At 35.5% G+C, this 18,050-nt stretch overlaps 1 protein-coding gene across 5 annotated transcripts in view; it reads left to right on the forward strand.

The window, feature by feature from the left end:
* clocka (clock circadian regulator a) overlaps window positions 1-18,050 on the forward strand; it is a 78,434-nt gene that overhangs the window by 50,759 nt on the left and 9,625 nt on the right. For 3 of the 5 annotated variants that reach the window (XM_051874115.1, XM_051874117.1, XM_051874116.1), the window contains 15 exons: window positions 31-120; window positions 1,074-1,194; window positions 1,391-1,504; window positions 3,259-3,377; window positions 3,697-3,779; window positions 6,928-7,034; window positions 7,169-7,316; window positions 7,512-7,587; window positions 9,209-9,353; window positions 9,464-9,564; window positions 9,742-9,831; window positions 11,709-11,867; window positions 11,944-12,183; window positions 12,604-12,788; window positions 16,646-16,919. In XM_051874115.1, coding sequence (XP_051730075.1) covers window positions 31-120; window positions 1,074-1,194; window positions 1,391-1,504; window positions 3,259-3,377; window positions 3,697-3,779; window positions 6,928-7,034; window positions 7,169-7,316; window positions 7,512-7,587; window positions 9,209-9,353; window positions 9,464-9,564; window positions 9,742-9,831; window positions 11,709-11,867; window positions 11,944-12,183; window positions 12,604-12,788; window positions 16,646-16,919 — 2,052 coding nt within the window. The remainder of the gene's footprint in view (window positions 1-30; window positions 121-1,073; window positions 1,195-1,390; window positions 1,505-3,258; window positions 3,378-3,696; window positions 3,780-6,927; window positions 7,035-7,168; window positions 7,317-7,511; window positions 7,588-9,208; window positions 9,354-9,463; window positions 9,565-9,741; window positions 9,832-11,708; window positions 11,868-11,943; window positions 12,184-12,603; window positions 12,789-16,645; window positions 16,920-18,050) is intronic. The other 2 variants (XM_051874118.1, XM_051874119.1) reach the window with 2 other exon arrangements.

Here is an 18,050-nt window from a genome sequence, read left to right on the forward strand (position 1 = left end):
TTGATATTCTTCTTTGCTTTATTCATTTAGGCACTTGATGGCTTCTTTCTGGCCATCATGACGGACGGCAACATAATCTATGTCTCAGAAAGTGTTACGTCTTTATTAGAACATCTACCTGTGAGTATGAACACACTTCATTTATTTGATCAAAAATACTGTAAAAGCAGCCATATTGTGAAAATGATTTCCATTTTAATATATTTTAAAATGTAATTTATTACTGTTATGGCAAAGCTGAATTTTCAGTCATTACTCCAGTTTTCATTGTCACGTGATCCTTCAGAAATCACTCTAATATGCTGATTTGCGGCTCAAGAAATATTTCTTATTATCAAGGTTGAAAACAGTTGTGCTGCTTAATATATTTGTTTCTAATGTATTTATTTTAAATACATTTTTGATACATTTTTTGAGGATTCTTTGGTAAACAGGAAGTTCAAAAAGCAGCATTTATTTGAAATATATATATTTTTAAATTATAAATGTCTATACTGTCACTTTTGATCACTTTTTTTTTTTTTTTTTTTTTTTTTAAACCTAAACTGAATAATTCTGTAACTTTTCAGAGATAGCATTGACAGTTACATCCAAATATTTACAGTGTAAGAAGTTACATCTCTCAATATATTCCTTTTAAATCATTGGCCACTAAAAATATTAAAATGAAAATGAGAGCAAAATTTAGATTTAACAATTTAAATTTAACAACCTTAGCACTAGTAGTAGTTGGGTGGACAGTTGACAATCCTGACCTATTCTTAAGGGGCGTTCATACTGACAGCAATTTGCAGCAACAAAGCAACCAAACATAATTTATTTTCAATTAGAGTGATTGAGTGATAATGACCGCTAAGCGACAAACACATGCAAATGAGCAGTGGCACAATGCGGCAACCACCAATGGATGTGCAATTGTCCGTCACCTGATACAGTTACGAATACAATGGTTGATACAGCATGCTTACTAGAAAAAAATAACTGCTGCCTGCAGCAATTTAAACACTGTCTGTGTGACTGTAGCTTTACTGTGTAAGTATGAGAGATACTGACAAAATCTGTTGTGTTTTCAGTCTGATCTTGTGGATCAGAATCTGTTGAATTTCCTTCCACGGGGTGAGCATTCGGAGGTGTATAAAGCCCTGTCCACACACATGCTGGAAGGAGAGACCCTCACCCCAGACTACCTAAAGAGTAAGAATCACTCTCATACATGTTTATCATCTCCTCATGACCAAATCATTTGTTTCATTCTAATTCAGTTTTCTTCTGGTCTCTCTCTCTCTCTCTCTCTGTGTTATTGTCTCATTTCTGTGTGCACAGATCACAAGACTAGAGCTCATTAATGCTGTTTTCTTGTTTTTGTTTTGTTTTGTTTGCTTCCCTGCAGCAAAGAACCAGTTAGAGTTCTGTTGCCACATGCTCCGGGGCACGATCGACCCGAAAGAGCCGCCCGTTTATGAGTATGTCAAGTTCATCGGAAACTTTAAGTCTCTCAACACTGGTGAGTGTCAGAACGAGCACCCGCGGCATCAGCCGAGTCTTTCATATGGATCCATTTATTGAATTACCCAGCCAAGTGCTTGATTGCTTGTGCTTCTTATGAAAGTAGATGGAGCAAGGATCATTATTTCAATAGGAAGTGTTGTGAAAAGCCAGTGTGCCAGAGAAACAGGCTTCTGACCCAGATTTCAAGGCAGAAAGTTGACTGTTTGTGGCTCGAGGTGAAGTGTGTAATTTGACTGGTGTCAGTAAACGTAATTACAAAAATAATGAAGTTAGTTTTTTTTAATGGTCTTGAAAACAGATAGCCTCACCCCAAACTCACACCATTGGTGGAGCCAATATTGGTTGGGATGATCAAACAAGAGCAATGTTTTGAACTGCTGTGTTCACATTTTTTTCCAGGGGAATCGACCTATTATGTGTGACTTAATTATAGTTGATGGGGGGAGGGGGTGTATTTAAACATTTAAAAAAATTACATCACCTTTAAGATGTACTTTATAAATACAGGAAGCATTTTTTTATTTATTTCAGCAACAATAAAGATAAGACAAAAACAAATCACCACAATGACAATTAAACCATTTTAATTAAACTTTTAAAAGTAGATCTTACCTAAGGATACTAATTATATGCTATTATTTCAGGAGTTCACTTTTTCATAATGACAATTTTAATGTTAACAAATACTAATACATATTATTAATGCTCGAGTTAATAAATGTTTAAACATTTTTTTTAAATCATGGAAAAAGTTCAGTGTGTCAGTTTGACACATTTTTGTCATTTTTTCAAATGTTATTTTTACTAAAATATTATTTTTGTGAATTATGATACTTCATAAATGGTTCTAATTTACTGATTTGGTGCTCAAAAACATTTCTTCTTATTATCAATGCTGGAAAAGTTGTGCTGATAAATATTTTTGAAGAGACTGACACTTTTTATTTTAATTTTATGTTAAAATTATTAACATCATTTTTTTGTAGATGTAGATAAATGTTTTGCTGAAAAAAAAAAAAAATTCTTAAAACATTAATTTCTTAAAAATTTCTTTAAAAAAAATCATAGTGCCCCCAAACATATAAACACACACACACACACACACACACACACACACACACACACACACACACACATATATAGAGGTATAAATGTGTCTTGTCTGACACATTTATATGTCATATTCATTTTCATATATATATATATATATATATATATATATATATATATTTATACAGTCAAACCAAAAATTATTCAGACACTAGATATCATTTTTTATATTTTTATTTTTATAATTTTTTATATATAACAAAATAAAGCAAACTCTTACATTATACCCAAAAATTCTTCATACAGTGGACTACCAGTAAAATTGATACAAATTTGGAACCAAAAATTATTCAGACACTTTGACCTGACCATGTTTTGCTTAAGTGTTATCTGACATAATTAAGATACATTTTTTCATATATATATATATATATATATATATATATATATGAAATTGAAATATTGATTAAATTTAACAGACATCTTCATAAAAAAAAAAAACAAAAAAAACAAAGTATCTGTTAAAATGAACACTGCAGGAGCTTGCTGTTTTAAATACAAAAAGCGTTTAAGACGTTTCCTCGCAGGTGCTGCCCCCTAGTGGTAGGCTAAAGAAAATAAGCTTATTGTTCATTGTTCATCGTTTCTCTCTCTAAAAAACTTCCATTTATGAAGATTCGCTTGTCTTTTTGTCTTTAGTGCCTAACTCAACACGTAATGGCTTTGAGGGAGTGATCCAGCGATCGCTGAGGCCGGCGTTTGAAGACAGAGTGTGTTTCATAGCAACCGTGAGGTTAGCCAAACCTCAGTTTATCAAGGTAGGTTGTGCCAAAGCCGACTTGGCACCTTCTCATTGGTCCTGTGACTTCTAACATTTGCCTGACAGACAGTGACAACCTCCATGAGATCTGCTGTGTATATGTTCATCATGACAAAGGATGAATGTGTGTGTGGGTGTGTTGATAGACACTGTACATGTTTGTGCAAGAAATAGCTTTGTTTTTGAAGACACTGATAAATGACCAACATACAAATCACTCAGTGTGAGAAGTAGGTCACTTGGTTTCTGTTCTCATTTTTTGTCTGCAAGACATGCTCATAAGTTCGAATAGTCGTTTATAATCTCTGTTTCGACAGGAAATGTGTACTGTGGAGGAGCCCAATGAGGAATTCACCTCCAGACACAGTTTAGAGTGGAAATTCCTTTTCTTGGACCACAGGTACAACCCTCATCACCTTCCCTCTCAAGTAAAACTAAAGAGTACCTCTGCTAGTTTGTTCCACTTAGGCCTTGTGTACACTGGATGTTATGATCTGTCTCAGGTGATCTGATCACTAGAGGTCAGACGAGACAGATTTTAAATCAAATATGTCACCTGTGACTATTTGCGTTTAGATTTCAAGGACAGGGTCTCTGATTTCATGACTGTATATCTATTACTACATCACTTTGTCAGTGTGTTAATAGTTTTTGAAAGACAGAAGGAAACAAAAGACTGAAAGAAAGAAAGAAAGAAAGAAAGAAAGAAAGACACAAGGAAGGGAAGAAGAAAAGAATGAGGAGTGAGGTTGGAAAGATGGAAGGAAGGAAGGACGGAAGGAAGGAATGTGAAAGAAAGAAGCGAATCATGTGACTCATCTTAACATGTGCGTGCCTCAAAGGTGTGTCTTCGAAGTATTTTTGTTTTGTTTTTCTAAGCTGTGTGTAACCATCAACATTTCAAACCCCATTTTTTTAGCACAGTGGTTGATTGACAGGTGAGTTGGTAACAGATTAATATTGACACTGCAATGCAGTGTTACTCTACTATCACTCAACATGAAGCAGATATAGTTCAGATCTTAATGCCAGGCGTAAACACAGCCTTAGTGCAGTGGTTCTCAATTTTAACCAAGCATTAAAATATGGCCAAACAGCTAAGAATCAAGTAAGGGGTAATCCACGGCTTTAAATGATTTTAATGTGCAACGTGGAGACAAAGAACCACCCAACGTGAATCGGCTATAGCCGTGGATTATCCCGCGTATACAAGGGTCATTTTTCCAGAAATGGCAACTTAAAGATGTCATTGATATTTGCAGTGCAATGTTTGACCGGAATGGTAAAAATGACGGTTATTTTCATCAGTTACGGCTCGTTAGATCTAGCATTCTGCCTGCTTTTAATAAGACACAGAGATAAAGTAGTGCGTAAGATTATGTTTATATATTAATGAATGAATTATAGCATTTATTTGAATGAATTATCAAGAGAAAGAGGAGATGAGAGATGCATGTGTGAATTACCTGCTTCATCTGTTCAGCATCTCCCTCTATTAAAGGGATAGTTCACCCCAAAATAAAAATTCTGTCATCATTTATTCAGCCTACCATTCCAAACATTTCTTTCTTCTGTTGAACACGAAAGAAGATATTTTAAAGAATGTTGGTAACCAGACAGACGGTAGCCATTGACTTCCATAGTATTTTTTTCATACTATGGAAGTCAATGGGTACCGTCAACTGTTTGATTGTATATTATACATTTTCTAGTTATGCAAAGCTCTAAAATAATAGAAATTGTGAGTACAAAATATAAGTAAATCACTGTCCATGTGCAGGCTAATTTTTGTATCTACAGTCAAACCAAAAATTATCCAGACATTTTTGATATATTTTTACTAGTGGGTGCAGGACACTATAGTTCATGTATGTAAGTGAGGATAGCAAAATAAAGTAAACTGTGACATATTATACCCAAAAATTCTTCATACAGTGGACTACCAGTAAAACTGATAAAAAATTTGGAACCAAAAATTATTCAGACACTTTGATCTGACCATGTTTTGCTTAAGTGTTATCTGACATAATTAAGATTAATTTTTTTCTGACACAGTTTAACTCTGAGATCTTGTCATATTTTATAACCATTTTTTAAACTATAGTGAATAAACTGTATTAATGAATGAAATGTTCAAGGTGTCTGAATAAATTTTGGTTTGACTGTACGTGGATGGTGCGCATACAACAGTGCATGTGTGAGTGACTTGAGTGCTTGAAAACAAAGTCCACTAGATAGTGTGCAAGTGCCGAACGTGTCTTTCCGCCTTCACGGCCAAAGGAGTATGCTTTGAATGCTTGATGCTTCCCTTGAGATTCTTCTCAGTTTTTGAGGATGTTTATTGTACATGCTTGCATTTTGCTCGCACAGTATGTCTCAGAGTTATCAATAGCTTACATTCATCCCACAGGCTCAAAGGCTTGTAGATCTAGAATAGCATGAACATCATTTTCTCTATAAAATCTAATAATGTTATGCTTGGAAAGGTTTGTACTGAATTTAGACGAGTCGTTTTGGAGAAATAGCTGCTGGCGCTGCTGCTACTCTATATATAGTTCAAATCAAGGTTTCAGTTTAATCGGCACAGATGCTAGATATTAAAGTGATTGAATAACATTTTCCACATTATCAGTTGTTTAGCAGAAGCTAGTGGCGCTTCAGATGTTTTTATCCCAAAACATTTGCATATGACTCAAGGAATGCCTGAAAATCTGTTCCAAGTTTTCATTTCAGTTCAGTTTAGTTTTCTAATCAAAAAGTTGGCTTTTGTGCTTTTTTATTGCTTTATTTTATTTCATAAAGAAGACACTTGTAATGTTTTTTTTGTTTTTTTTTGACGGGGTGTCAATATAACCTCAATATAACACATACCAGTCAATAATAGAGTAATCAGATTAAAATCAATAAATTATAATATTTAAAATGTATTAAAATCATTACATTTCAATGAAAATCTTTCACAATGACACATGTACATGAACTATATGAACACAAATACATTTAAAGGTAAATTAATAACTCTATTAACTTCAGCATGGTGGGAAAATCATCATGTGCACATTTGAAGCTTCTTTGAGGTCTGAGCTTTAACTTTGAAAATATTTGTTTTTACATTTAATTGAACATGTTTTTAACACTGATATCACCAATGACAAGATATCAATTGCCAAAGAGTTAAACTTATTTTGTTAGTCTTGTTAGTTTTTGTACAACTTTTTAACCTGGAAAAAATGTAAATAAACAATTATGTGTCATAGAAGTGATATACCAGATGAAGCAAGCAAGGGTTTTTTCAGACACTTAACAAATTCAAATAATTTTGAAGGATTTTTGTGTTAAAGTGTGCAAAACACAAAAGAGTCAAACAGTTTCATATTATTTAACAAGCTGTTAGGTTATAGAATTATGTCTTTTATATAGAGTTTCTTGACTATTTGAAATCTTTTTGTGACTGATAAGTCAATGAACATGTTTGTCATATTTTGAGAATGACCCTACTGAATACATGCATGCGGATGATGTGAAGTTGCATGTGTTATGTTTTGCAGGGCGCCTCCCATCATAGGTTACCTACCCTTTGAGGTTCTGGGTACTTCAGGGTACGACTACTATCACGTGGATGACCTGGAGACTCTGGCCAAGTGTCATGAACACTGTGAGTTGTACTACTGTTTGTATTTGTGTATACTCGTGTTCCCTCGTAGTTTGAAGTTTATGAATGAATGACATTGTCTTGAGTTTTGACTTTGTAACAATAAGATGTCTCTCTTGCTCTCTCTCTCTCAACAGTGATGCAGTATGGTAAGGGGAAGTCGTGCTATTACCGTTTTTTGACTAAAGGTCAGCAATGGATCTGGCTTCAGACTCACTACTATATCACCTACCACCAGTGGAACTCAAGGCCGGAGTTCATTGTCTGCACACACACTGTGGTCAGGTGAGACTTTCAGAACATGTAAAGTTGAATTGGATCAGCTACTAACAAGAAAGGAGCAACTGTCATTTTATCTGCCTTTTTCTGGCAGTGGTTTTACACTGAATCCTAACTAGGCACAACACGATAAAGAGTAAAGCAGAACATGGTGCTTCTGTTTATAGTGAATTTCTTAGTATTATTTATTTTTTGTCTCAGTTATGCTGAAGTGAGGGCTGAACAGCGCAGGGAGCTGGGCATTGAGGAATCGCCTCCTGAGATCTCAGCAGACAAGGTAAGATGTTACTGAATTCAGTTCTGAATCCCCATTCAGCCACCAAATATAACAGGAAAATATGTAAAATATTAAAAAATCTTCTATTTTAATATAATTTTTATTTTATTTTAATTGATATTTAATACATTTATATAAATTTATTTTGTTCCTATTTTATTTATTTATTCAATTCTGAATTCCCATTCATCCACCAAATATAACAGACAAATATGAAAAATAATATTAAGTAAATATATATTCAATTCTAAATTTCCCATTCATCCACCAAATATAATAGACAAATATGAAAAATAATATTAAGTAAATATATATTCAATTCTAAATTTCCCATTCATCCACCAAATATAATAGACAAATATGAAAAATATTAAGTAAATATATTTATACAAATTTAAATTTATTTCATTAGATATATTAAATTATTTTATTTAACATTGTTATTACACATTTATTCATATAAATAGAATACATTTATTGATATTTACATATTTTATTTTTTATTTATTCACTGTTAACAGGCAAATATGTAAAATAGCATTGTTTATATATATATATATATATATATATTTTTTTTTTTTTTTATAAAGTAATGCTATTTTACATATTTGCCTGTTAAAGGATTAGTCCACTTTCAAATAAACTTTTCCTGATAATTTACTCACCCCCATGTCATCCAAGATGTTCATGTCTTTCTTTCTTCAGTCAAAAAGAAATTAAGGTTTTTGATGAAAACATTCCAGGATTATTCTCCTTGTAGTGGACTTCAATGGCCTCCAAACGGTTGAAGGTCAAGATTACAGTTTCAGTGCAGCTTCAAATGGCTTTAAACGATACCAGACGAGGAATAAGGGTCTTATCTAGCGAAACGATCGGTCGTTTTCGAAAAAAATTTATATACTTTATATAAACAAATGTTCGCCTTCTAAGTGCTTCCACCAAAACCGCATTTCCGTATTCTCCAAAAAGTTTACGCTGTATTTCCTACGCCTTCCCTATTCAACTTACGGAAAAAATGTAACTGACGCTGCGTTCGTTCCGTAAGTTGAATAGGGAAGGCGTAGGACATACAGCGTAAGCGTTTTGAAGAATGCGGAAAGCGGAAGCACGCTCAAGGCGATCATCTGTTTATATAAAACATATACAGTTGTATTTTTTTCGAAAATGACCGATCGTTTCGCTAGATAAGACCCTTATTCCTCGTCTTATATCGTTTAAAGCCATTTGAAGCTGCACTGAAACTATAATTTTGACCTTCAACCGTTTGGAGGCCATTGAAGTCCACTATAAGGAGAATAATCCTGAAATGTTTTCATCAAAAACCTTAATTTCTTTTCGACTGAAGAAAGAAAGACATGAACTTCTTGGATGACATGGGGGTGAGTAAATTATCAGGAAAATTTTATTTAAAAGTGGACTAATCTTTTAACAGTGAATTTTTTTAAAGTAATTTTTTAAAATTATATTAGATTAATAATAAACCTCTCCATTACCCTTCCCCCCCCCCCCCATAATTATTTTCTGTGGTAATCAACATTATTCCACATAAGTTGTTGATAGATCTCAACTTGCACTGAACCCAGAACAATCCATTAACCTCACTTTGTTTCACTCTGCTCAGTCTCAGGACTCCGGCTCTGAGTCTCAGTTAAACACCTCTAGCCTGAAGGAGGCCCTAGAGCGATTCGATCACAGCCGCACACCCTCCGCCTCATCGCGGAGCTCCCGCAAGTCCTCCTCACACACCGCCGTCTCGGACCCCACGTGTACGTATTCCATACCAAAGATGGTTGTAAGCAACACAGCCACTGCATGTTAAGATGTTTACACATATTTCAGTAGTGTGACTGACCCATGTATGTTTGTGTGTCTGTAGCCACACAGACAAAGCTGCAGACAGACCATAGCACACCACCCCGCCAATCAGTGTCAGCCATTGAGATGACATCACAGCGGAGGTCCTCCATTAGCAGTCAGGTGGGTACATTTTGTCAGCATAAGTGAACTCTGAAATACACCCACAAAACCTATTTATTTTTATGTAAATAAACTAAAATTTAGGATAAAAAAGTAAAAAGAAAATTTTAACATAAAATGAAATTGTCCACTCTTATGTATGTGTGAGTTTTGACCCTGTGTGTCGTCCCTCTTCAGTCGATGAGTTCTCAGAACACAGGACAGACAATGGCCACATCTCTTGTGTCTCAGCCTCAGCAGCCTCAACCACTTCAGCCCACTGTGCAGGTAATTCAACATCCGCACTGCATTCACTAGTATCACTCTTGCTAATTAGTGTTCGATTAATACGGGTCTTTCAGTGCCTGGTGCCACTAGAGAGAGCATTGTGGTCGATGTATGTATGTACATATCTGATGAACCTCTGACACATGTAATCAATGAGGTGTATGGCATTCTTTGGTCATCCACTGACCCAGAGAAAGGGACTGACTTAGCAGTTGTCATTTGAATGAATGAAACAGTCTTTTCAACCACACAATCATTTTCACAATAAACAGTGATAAATACTGATAAATAATCACAGAAGTACTAGTATAAAAGATTATAGTTTGACTTTGAACACTGATGTCAGTGGTAATCACCATAAATCATCTACAATTTACATTTACCAAGTGTAATGTACTCTACCATTTAAAAAAAAAAAAGAAAGAAAAAAAAAGAAAAGAAATTCATACTTTTATTCAGCAAGGATGCATCAATTTAATCAAATGTGACTAAAGACATTTATAATGTTACAAAATATTTCTGTTTCAAATAAATGTTGTTCTTTTGAACTTTCTATTCATCAAAGAATCTTGAAAAAATATGGATCACGGTTTCCACAAAAATATTAAGCAGCACAAACTTTTTTCAACATTGACTGAAAATTCAGAAAACGGTTATTTTTAATTGAAATAATATTTCACAATATTACTTTTTTCCTGTATTTTTGATCAAATAAACACAGCCTTGGTAAACATATGATAATTCTTTTTAAACCATTATATATTTTTAAACCATTATATATCTTTAAAGTATTAATATCACGTGAGAGGCAAAATATATTTAAGCTTATATATATATATATATATATATATATATATATATATATAATATATATATATTATATTTTGCTTTTAAAGATTTTGAAGTGTCAAAAGGTCATTCGGTTTAACCGTCCAAAAGACCAATAAAGCCAATTAATTTGTGATTAAAATATCTTAAAATGTAATAAATGTATATAGTTTATATTCTGGCATGATTTTATAACATCATATATCAACATAGTGCAAAATGGTATTAAAATTATGTGTATTAGTCATTGCTTTGTTATGAGAAAGAATGTCCGGAAAAATGAATTTCATTGATTTCTTTCGGAGTAACCAATATAAAGGGACCATTTTGGATCAAGTTATGCGTTCAATATCATGTGACAGGATGTGACGTCATTCAGACACCTGCAAAGGGCCACATAGTTGTGAAGCAAAGTAACTAACTCTCTTACCTATTTGAAAAATTCATGTTTTCACTTGCTCATACACATGTCCTGAAACATCAGGTCATTCGGTACAACCGCTATAAAACATGGAAAATGTTGTAATATTTTAAAAACTTGTACTAAATATAAAATGTTTGATTGCCCTTTTGCTAGCTAGCTAGATATCAGCCTGTTAGCATTTTTTGAAAATATCATCATTCGGTATAACCAAAAGTGTAATTGGATAAAATCAAAATTTGACGTTTTTGGTGACAAATTTTGTCCACCTTGTAAAAATTGACAAAATCCGTGATAATTGATTATAAAAACCACATAATCTCATTGTTAACACTTAATAAAACTTCAAAATTAATTATATCTCCATTATGTTTTTTTACACTTTTAAAAGCCTTATTCGTCAATGACCCTCTATATATATATATATATATATATATATATATATATATATATATATATATATATATATATAATAAAATATAATGAATAAAACTGAATTTTAAAATATCTGAATTTTAGATATTTGCTAATTTATTGAATAAGTTTTGAAGACCTGCATTGTGCTGGTAGTGTTAACATTTGAGGCTTATTGAAATGATTATACTTGGTGCTGTTCATTGTTTTGCAGCCAGTGATTCAATTTTCCACACAGATGGATGCGATGCAGCATCTTAAGGAGCAGCTGGAACAGCGAACACGCATGATTGAGGCCAACATCCAGAGACAACAAGAGGAACTGCGGCAAATCCAGGAGGAGCTGCAGAGGGTGCAAGGGCAGGGCTTACAGGTGAGAGCGTCATCTTGCTTTTGTTTAAATGTGCACTCTCTGCCTCAAATTGACACCCTTATGTTCGGGTATGTAGATGTTCCTGCAGCCAGGAGGCGGTGGTCTGAACCTGGGCTCAGTACAGCTGACCCAGGGATCGTCCGTGCAGCCAGGGAGCGCTCTGTCTATGCAGGGGGCGGTGGTGCCGGCGGGGAGCCTGCAAAGCGGCCTGCAATCCACACATACAGGGACACAACACACTGTTACACAGCATCCTCAGCAGGCACCGCCACAGCAACAGAACCTTCTCAGAGATCAGAGCTCCACCCTAAATCAGGTGATACAGAGTGACTAGTGCTGCCAGCTTTGTCAGTTTCACTTTTCTATAAAAAATGGACAGAGACATTTACTTGTAAAACTTAAGATCATGCGCATGCATTCATCAAAATGTTTTTCAACATAAAATTTTGATTTTAATTTGACCATAATCAAAATCCTTTAGTTAACGCATGTCATAATATTTTTATATGCACACGTTTATATTAAAATCTATATTCAGCATATTTAAATGCACTTATGAAGTTTCAATTACATTACTTATTGACAGGAAAACTGATTACAGTGCTGCATTACAAGGTTATTATCATTAACTAAAACAAATCTTTTTTGCTAATTGAAATAAAGCTGAGATAAAATAAGATACATCTAATCGAATATAATCTAATGTAAAGTGTTTCTGTCTGTGTCTGTTTCTTAGCAGTCTCAGAGGTCATCTCACACATTGCAGTCTCCTCAGGGAGCACTTCCTGCATCTTTGTACAATACCATGATGATCTCTCAGCCGGCGCAGGCCAATGTTGTGCAGATCTCCACAAGCCTGGCCCAGAACAGCAGCCCCAGCGGAGCAGCGGTTGCCACCTTCTCACAAGACCGGCAGATACGGTACATGTAGCACTATTACAAACACACACTGAGACTTTGACTCATTATAAACGTGAAGCGCACATATGCAGTTAAATACTCACATTACTAGAATACTAGACTAACTTAAGAGAGTAATTACACTCATGTATCCTCCATTTCCTTTGAATGTGTGTGTGTATGTATGTATGTGTGTATGTGTGTGTGTGTGTGTGTGTGTGTGTATGTATATATATATGTGTATATATATATATATGTGTATATATATATATATATATATACAGGTGCATCGCAATAAATTAGAATGTCGTGGAAAAGTTAATTTATTTCAGTAATTCAACTTAAATTGTGGAACTCGTGTATTAAATAAATTCAATGCACACAGACTGAAGTATTTTAAGTCTTTGGTTCTTTTAATTGTGATGATTTTGGCTCACATTTAACAATTCTCAATAAATTAGAATACTTCATAAGATCAATCAGAGAAAGGATATTTTAAACAGAAATGTCAGTATGTTCATTTCTGTGCACTCAATACTTGGTTGGGCCTCCTTTTGCATGAATTTCTGTATCAATGCGGTGTGGCATGGAGGCAATCAGCCTGTGGCACTGCTCAGGTGTAATGGAAGCCCTGGTTGCTTTTGGCCTTCAGGTCATCTGCATTGTTGGGTCTGGTGTCTCTCATCTTCCCCTTGACGATACCCCATAGATTCTCTATGGGGTTCAGGTCAGGCGAGTTTGCTGGCCAATCAAGCACAGTAACACCAATGTTCATTGAACCAGCTTTTGGTACCTTTGGCAGTGTGGGCAGGTGCCAAATCCTGCTGGAAAATGAAATCAGCATCTCCATAAAGCTTGTCAGCAGAAGGAAGCATGAAGTGCTCTAAAATTTCCTGGTAGTTGACTGTGGACTTCAGAAAACACAGTGGACCAACACCAGCAGATGACATGGCAGCCCAAATCATCACTGACTGTGGAAACTTCACACTGGACTTCAAGCAACATGGTTTCTGTGCCTCTCTCTACTCTTCCTCCAGACTCTGGGACCTTGATTTCCAAATGAAATGCAAAATTTACTTTTATCTGAAAAAAGGACTTTGGACCACTGAGCAACAGTCCAGTTCTTTTTCTCCTTAGCCCAGGTAAGATGCATCTGACGTTGTCTTTGGTTCAGAAGGGGCTTGGTACGTGGAATGTGGCAGTTGTAGCCCATTTCCTGAAGGCGTCTGTGTGCGGTGGCTCTTGATGCACTGACTCCAGCTTCAGTCCACTCCTTTTAGAGCTCTCCTAAGTTCTTAAATCGGCTTCGCCTGACAATCTTCTCAAGCCTGCGGTCATTCCTTTCACTTGTACACCTTTTCCTACCACACTTTTTCCTTCCAGTCAACTTTCCATGAATATGCTTTGGCACAGCACTCTGTGAACAGCCAGCTCTTTCAGCAGTGACCCTCTGTGGCTTACCCTCATTGTAGAGGGTCTTGATGATCGTCTTCTGGACAACTGTCAATTCAGCAGACTTCCCCATGACTGCTGTTGGGATTACTGACCTAAACCCAGTATTTATACCCTGAGAATGGTAATTTAATAGAGCTTGAAATTAAATATTCTAATAATTTGATATACTGATTTTTTTGATTTTGATAAGCAGCAAGCTGTAATCATCAAAATGAAAACAAAAAGTCTGAAAATATTTTACTTTATGTCTAATAAATCTAGAATATATTGAAGTTTTACTTTTTGAATTAAATTACAGGGGGAAAAAAACTTTTTCAAGATATTCTTATTCATTGCGATGCACGTGTGTGTGTGTGTGTGTGTGTGTGTGTGTGTGTATATATATTAGAGGTCGGCCGATATTTGTCTTTTTTTAATATATCGGCATCAGCCGATATCCGTGTTTAGTAGCGCCGATTTAAAGCCAGGCACGTCCGCGGGCAGCCCTGTGTTATTGGTGTGGTGGAATGTGCTGCTGCCACCGCATGTGAATTGAAACTTTTGGAAGATTCAACAAAGTCCTGGGAGATAAAGGTAGCCTAAGGCTTAAATTCTGATATTTCAAAGTCCTATGGCCATATATTTACTATATATTACTAGTAAACTATGAAGTGTTGCTTCACTTAGTGAAAGAAACAACGGATAGCATAGAACCGTCGGGAACTGGCATAATGCTACAGCTGGTTGAAGGTTCGCTTACTTGTAGTTAACTTTAAGGACTGTAGTCCAAAACTACCAGCAGCTTGCTTGCTAATATATTAGCCCCAATGTTATAAGTTCTGTTTTATTTTTCCTGTATCGGAGTCGGAGAATTTCACTCTGTGCTTGGGGTGGAGAAGGCGGCAGCTCTGACAAATACTGCAGCATGATTGAGAGCTACGTTACTCCGACAAATATTGGCAATATGAAGAGGATTTGGCATTTCCAATTAATGTAAGCATGTTACATTCTTCTAGTCTATTATTATTACTATTAGGTAAGCTACTTTTATTATTAAATTAATATTATAATAAATTTGCCCCGCAATAATTTCACAGCGCATCACCGCATAACTGACGTGCTATGAGGATAATAAAAGATTAGGCTATCAGCTCCTCTTTGAAAATGTTTTAAACGTTTTTTAGGTCTATTATACAATGAATTAGACCTATAATTAAAATTATTAACAGTCTATAATATTTCCTAACACTGCAGTCATAAATGAAAATTAAGAGCAGCTTTAGGCTATTTCACCAACTTAAAAAAAAAAATAATAATAATAATACTATTCTTCTCATTTTTTTTTTTTTCACTATATGTACGGGCCACAAAGGAAATAATGGAATAAATTAAGACAGTTATATACCGTTATCAGCATATTATGTTGAAATTCGTCTCTGAGAGAAAATGCTCCGTTAATGCAGCGTCAGGCAGCTCCGTCACTTTTACTTTCACTTTGAATACTGACCGAGGTTAAGCTTTTACCGGCATAACTTTTCCGCAAAGTTTGCACGTTGCTTCTTGTGTGATATCCACTGGCTCCCCTTCTTGGTTGAACCTTCCTTCGGGGGACCACGGACTTTCGGCTCGCGGGGAGGCCCCGCGGATTTGCGCTACGCCACTGCACAGAAGTGTATGACATTTGTTCGGAAGCATGGTTTGATGCAGATAATAGCCGGGTTTCCATCCAACTTTGCATTAATGAAAATTCAGCTCAAGAATATGCGCATCTGCGTGTGTTTCCATCAACTGTGTAATGCAAATAAAAATGGACATCAGCCTAATAAAGTGATGTGTTCCGACCAATGACTATATATATATGTCGCACAGTTATTATCCTCATTAAACCTGTCTAACGTTAACTGTCAAGAATGTCAGAAATCACTAAGAGTTTAGCACTGTCCTTGCATACAAGGCTGTGCAACATGACAAAGTTTTTAATTGATTTTTATTTATAAAGTTGTATTTATTTTATTTAAATGTATATTTAAGTTTACATTTATGTTCCAACAAACTTGAAAAATTCAGCTTGATAAATGCTCTAAAACTTTTATGTAAATCAAGTCAGTGTTCAATAAATGATGTTAAGTTTAGAAATGTTGTGCATCCACTTATTATTAGTGTGACATTTTAGCATGCAAATGAAGGGGAAAACTTCAAGATATCGGCCCTAAAAATCGGCAGTGCATATCGGCCATCGGCTGACCCTGACCTCTAAACATCGGCATCGGCATCGGTTATAGAAAAACCCATATCGGTCGATCTCTACTATATATATATATATATATATATATATATATATATATAACATTCTTCAAACACTCTTGGGGACCCCCAGTACAACTGATCCCAACATTTAAACAGAAACTGAGCTAACTACTAACCTGTCCTCCTGCCTCACACAGGTTCCCTGCTGCCCCACAGCTCCTCACTAAGCTAGTAACCGGCCCAATGGCATGTGGTGCAGTCATGGTGCCTACCACCATGTTCATGGGGCAGGTGGTGACTGCGTTTGCCCCGCAGCAGGGCCAGGCTCAAACAATCAGCATCACTCAGCAGCCGTCTGCACAGACGCCGGAGCAGCAGGCTCAGACGCAGTCACAGACAGCTACAGGAACAGCCCAACAGCAAGGACAGGCCCAGGCTCAGCTCACCCAGCAGCAAACACAATTCCTACAGGTACTACGCGAGAACTGTGAACCTGAGCAGTCAGCATGTAGTGACAGTAGCATATTTTTGGTCAGCTTACTGATTTACTGATTAAAGGGATATAATTCCGCCATAAATGTACATCATGTACTGTCATCATACTCACCCTCACTTTACAAAAAGTGAAACCTGGAAGAATTGGCTGGTTGTTTTTTCCAGACAGTTAGGATGAATGAGGACTAAAGCTTTAAAGCTTCAAAATGAATGCAAAAAAATTCTTCATGTGACACATTCCAAGTCTTCAAGAGAGGGGTAGTGATGTCTGATTTGTGAAAGAGTCATTCTTTGAAGTCAGATCTTTTTTTAATGAACCTAATAATGTGGTTCACAAAAGCAGTGTGAAAGATTCTTTCACAAATCGGACAATGCTACTTTTCTCATTAAAGTCACCATAAAATCAAAATTCACTATTCTTATTCTTATTTTTTATTTATTTTTTATTTTTTTTGAATGTTGCAGTGTTCATTATGAATGATTTGTCAGTGCACATCATTCTTTTAAAAAAAAAAAAAAAATAGAAGAAAAAAGACGTGCCCCTGTAATCTTTAATTAACTCTTCTATCGCTTGTTTTTGCTGCTGCTTCGCTTGTTTTTGGATCCGAAGATTCTGTACTGTATCGGAAGATGCAAAATAGTGCCCCCTACCGTATAACAGTGAAAAAAACATGGATTGCGGGAAAATTCTGTCAGTGGCTAAAAATATATAATTGCCCTCTCGCTATGTCATCTCTTCTCTGCACCAGCAATTGTCCATTTAGTTTCCACTTTCTATGATCCAATTCTGCATCAATTCAAGGATCAATTCCAGATTAACAAACGGATCAATTCCAAATGGACAAAATCAAGTCCTGTCCTATTTGTTTTTCTCGTTCGATCATGTGCCATCACGTGTATGTATGTCACGATGATGAAAACGTGAGCATACTGACTTGAACTTTCATGAAAATGAAAGATTTTTAGTGAATAATGACCTAAATCTCTGTCTGTTCCACACATATATGACTTAAATGGCTCTAGAAGACGAGGAATACAGCAAACAAGTTCAGTAGACTACTTTTATAGTGCTTTGCATCTTGATTTGCTGAATCGAATGAAAGTCGA

This window comes from Ctenopharyngodon idella, chromosome 20 (genome assembly GCF_019924925.1).
Source record: "Ctenopharyngodon idella isolate HZGC_01 chromosome 20, HZGC01, whole genome shotgun sequence".
NCBI classification, from domain to species: domain Eukaryota; kingdom Metazoa; phylum Chordata; class Actinopteri; order Cypriniformes; family Xenocyprididae; genus Ctenopharyngodon; species Ctenopharyngodon idella.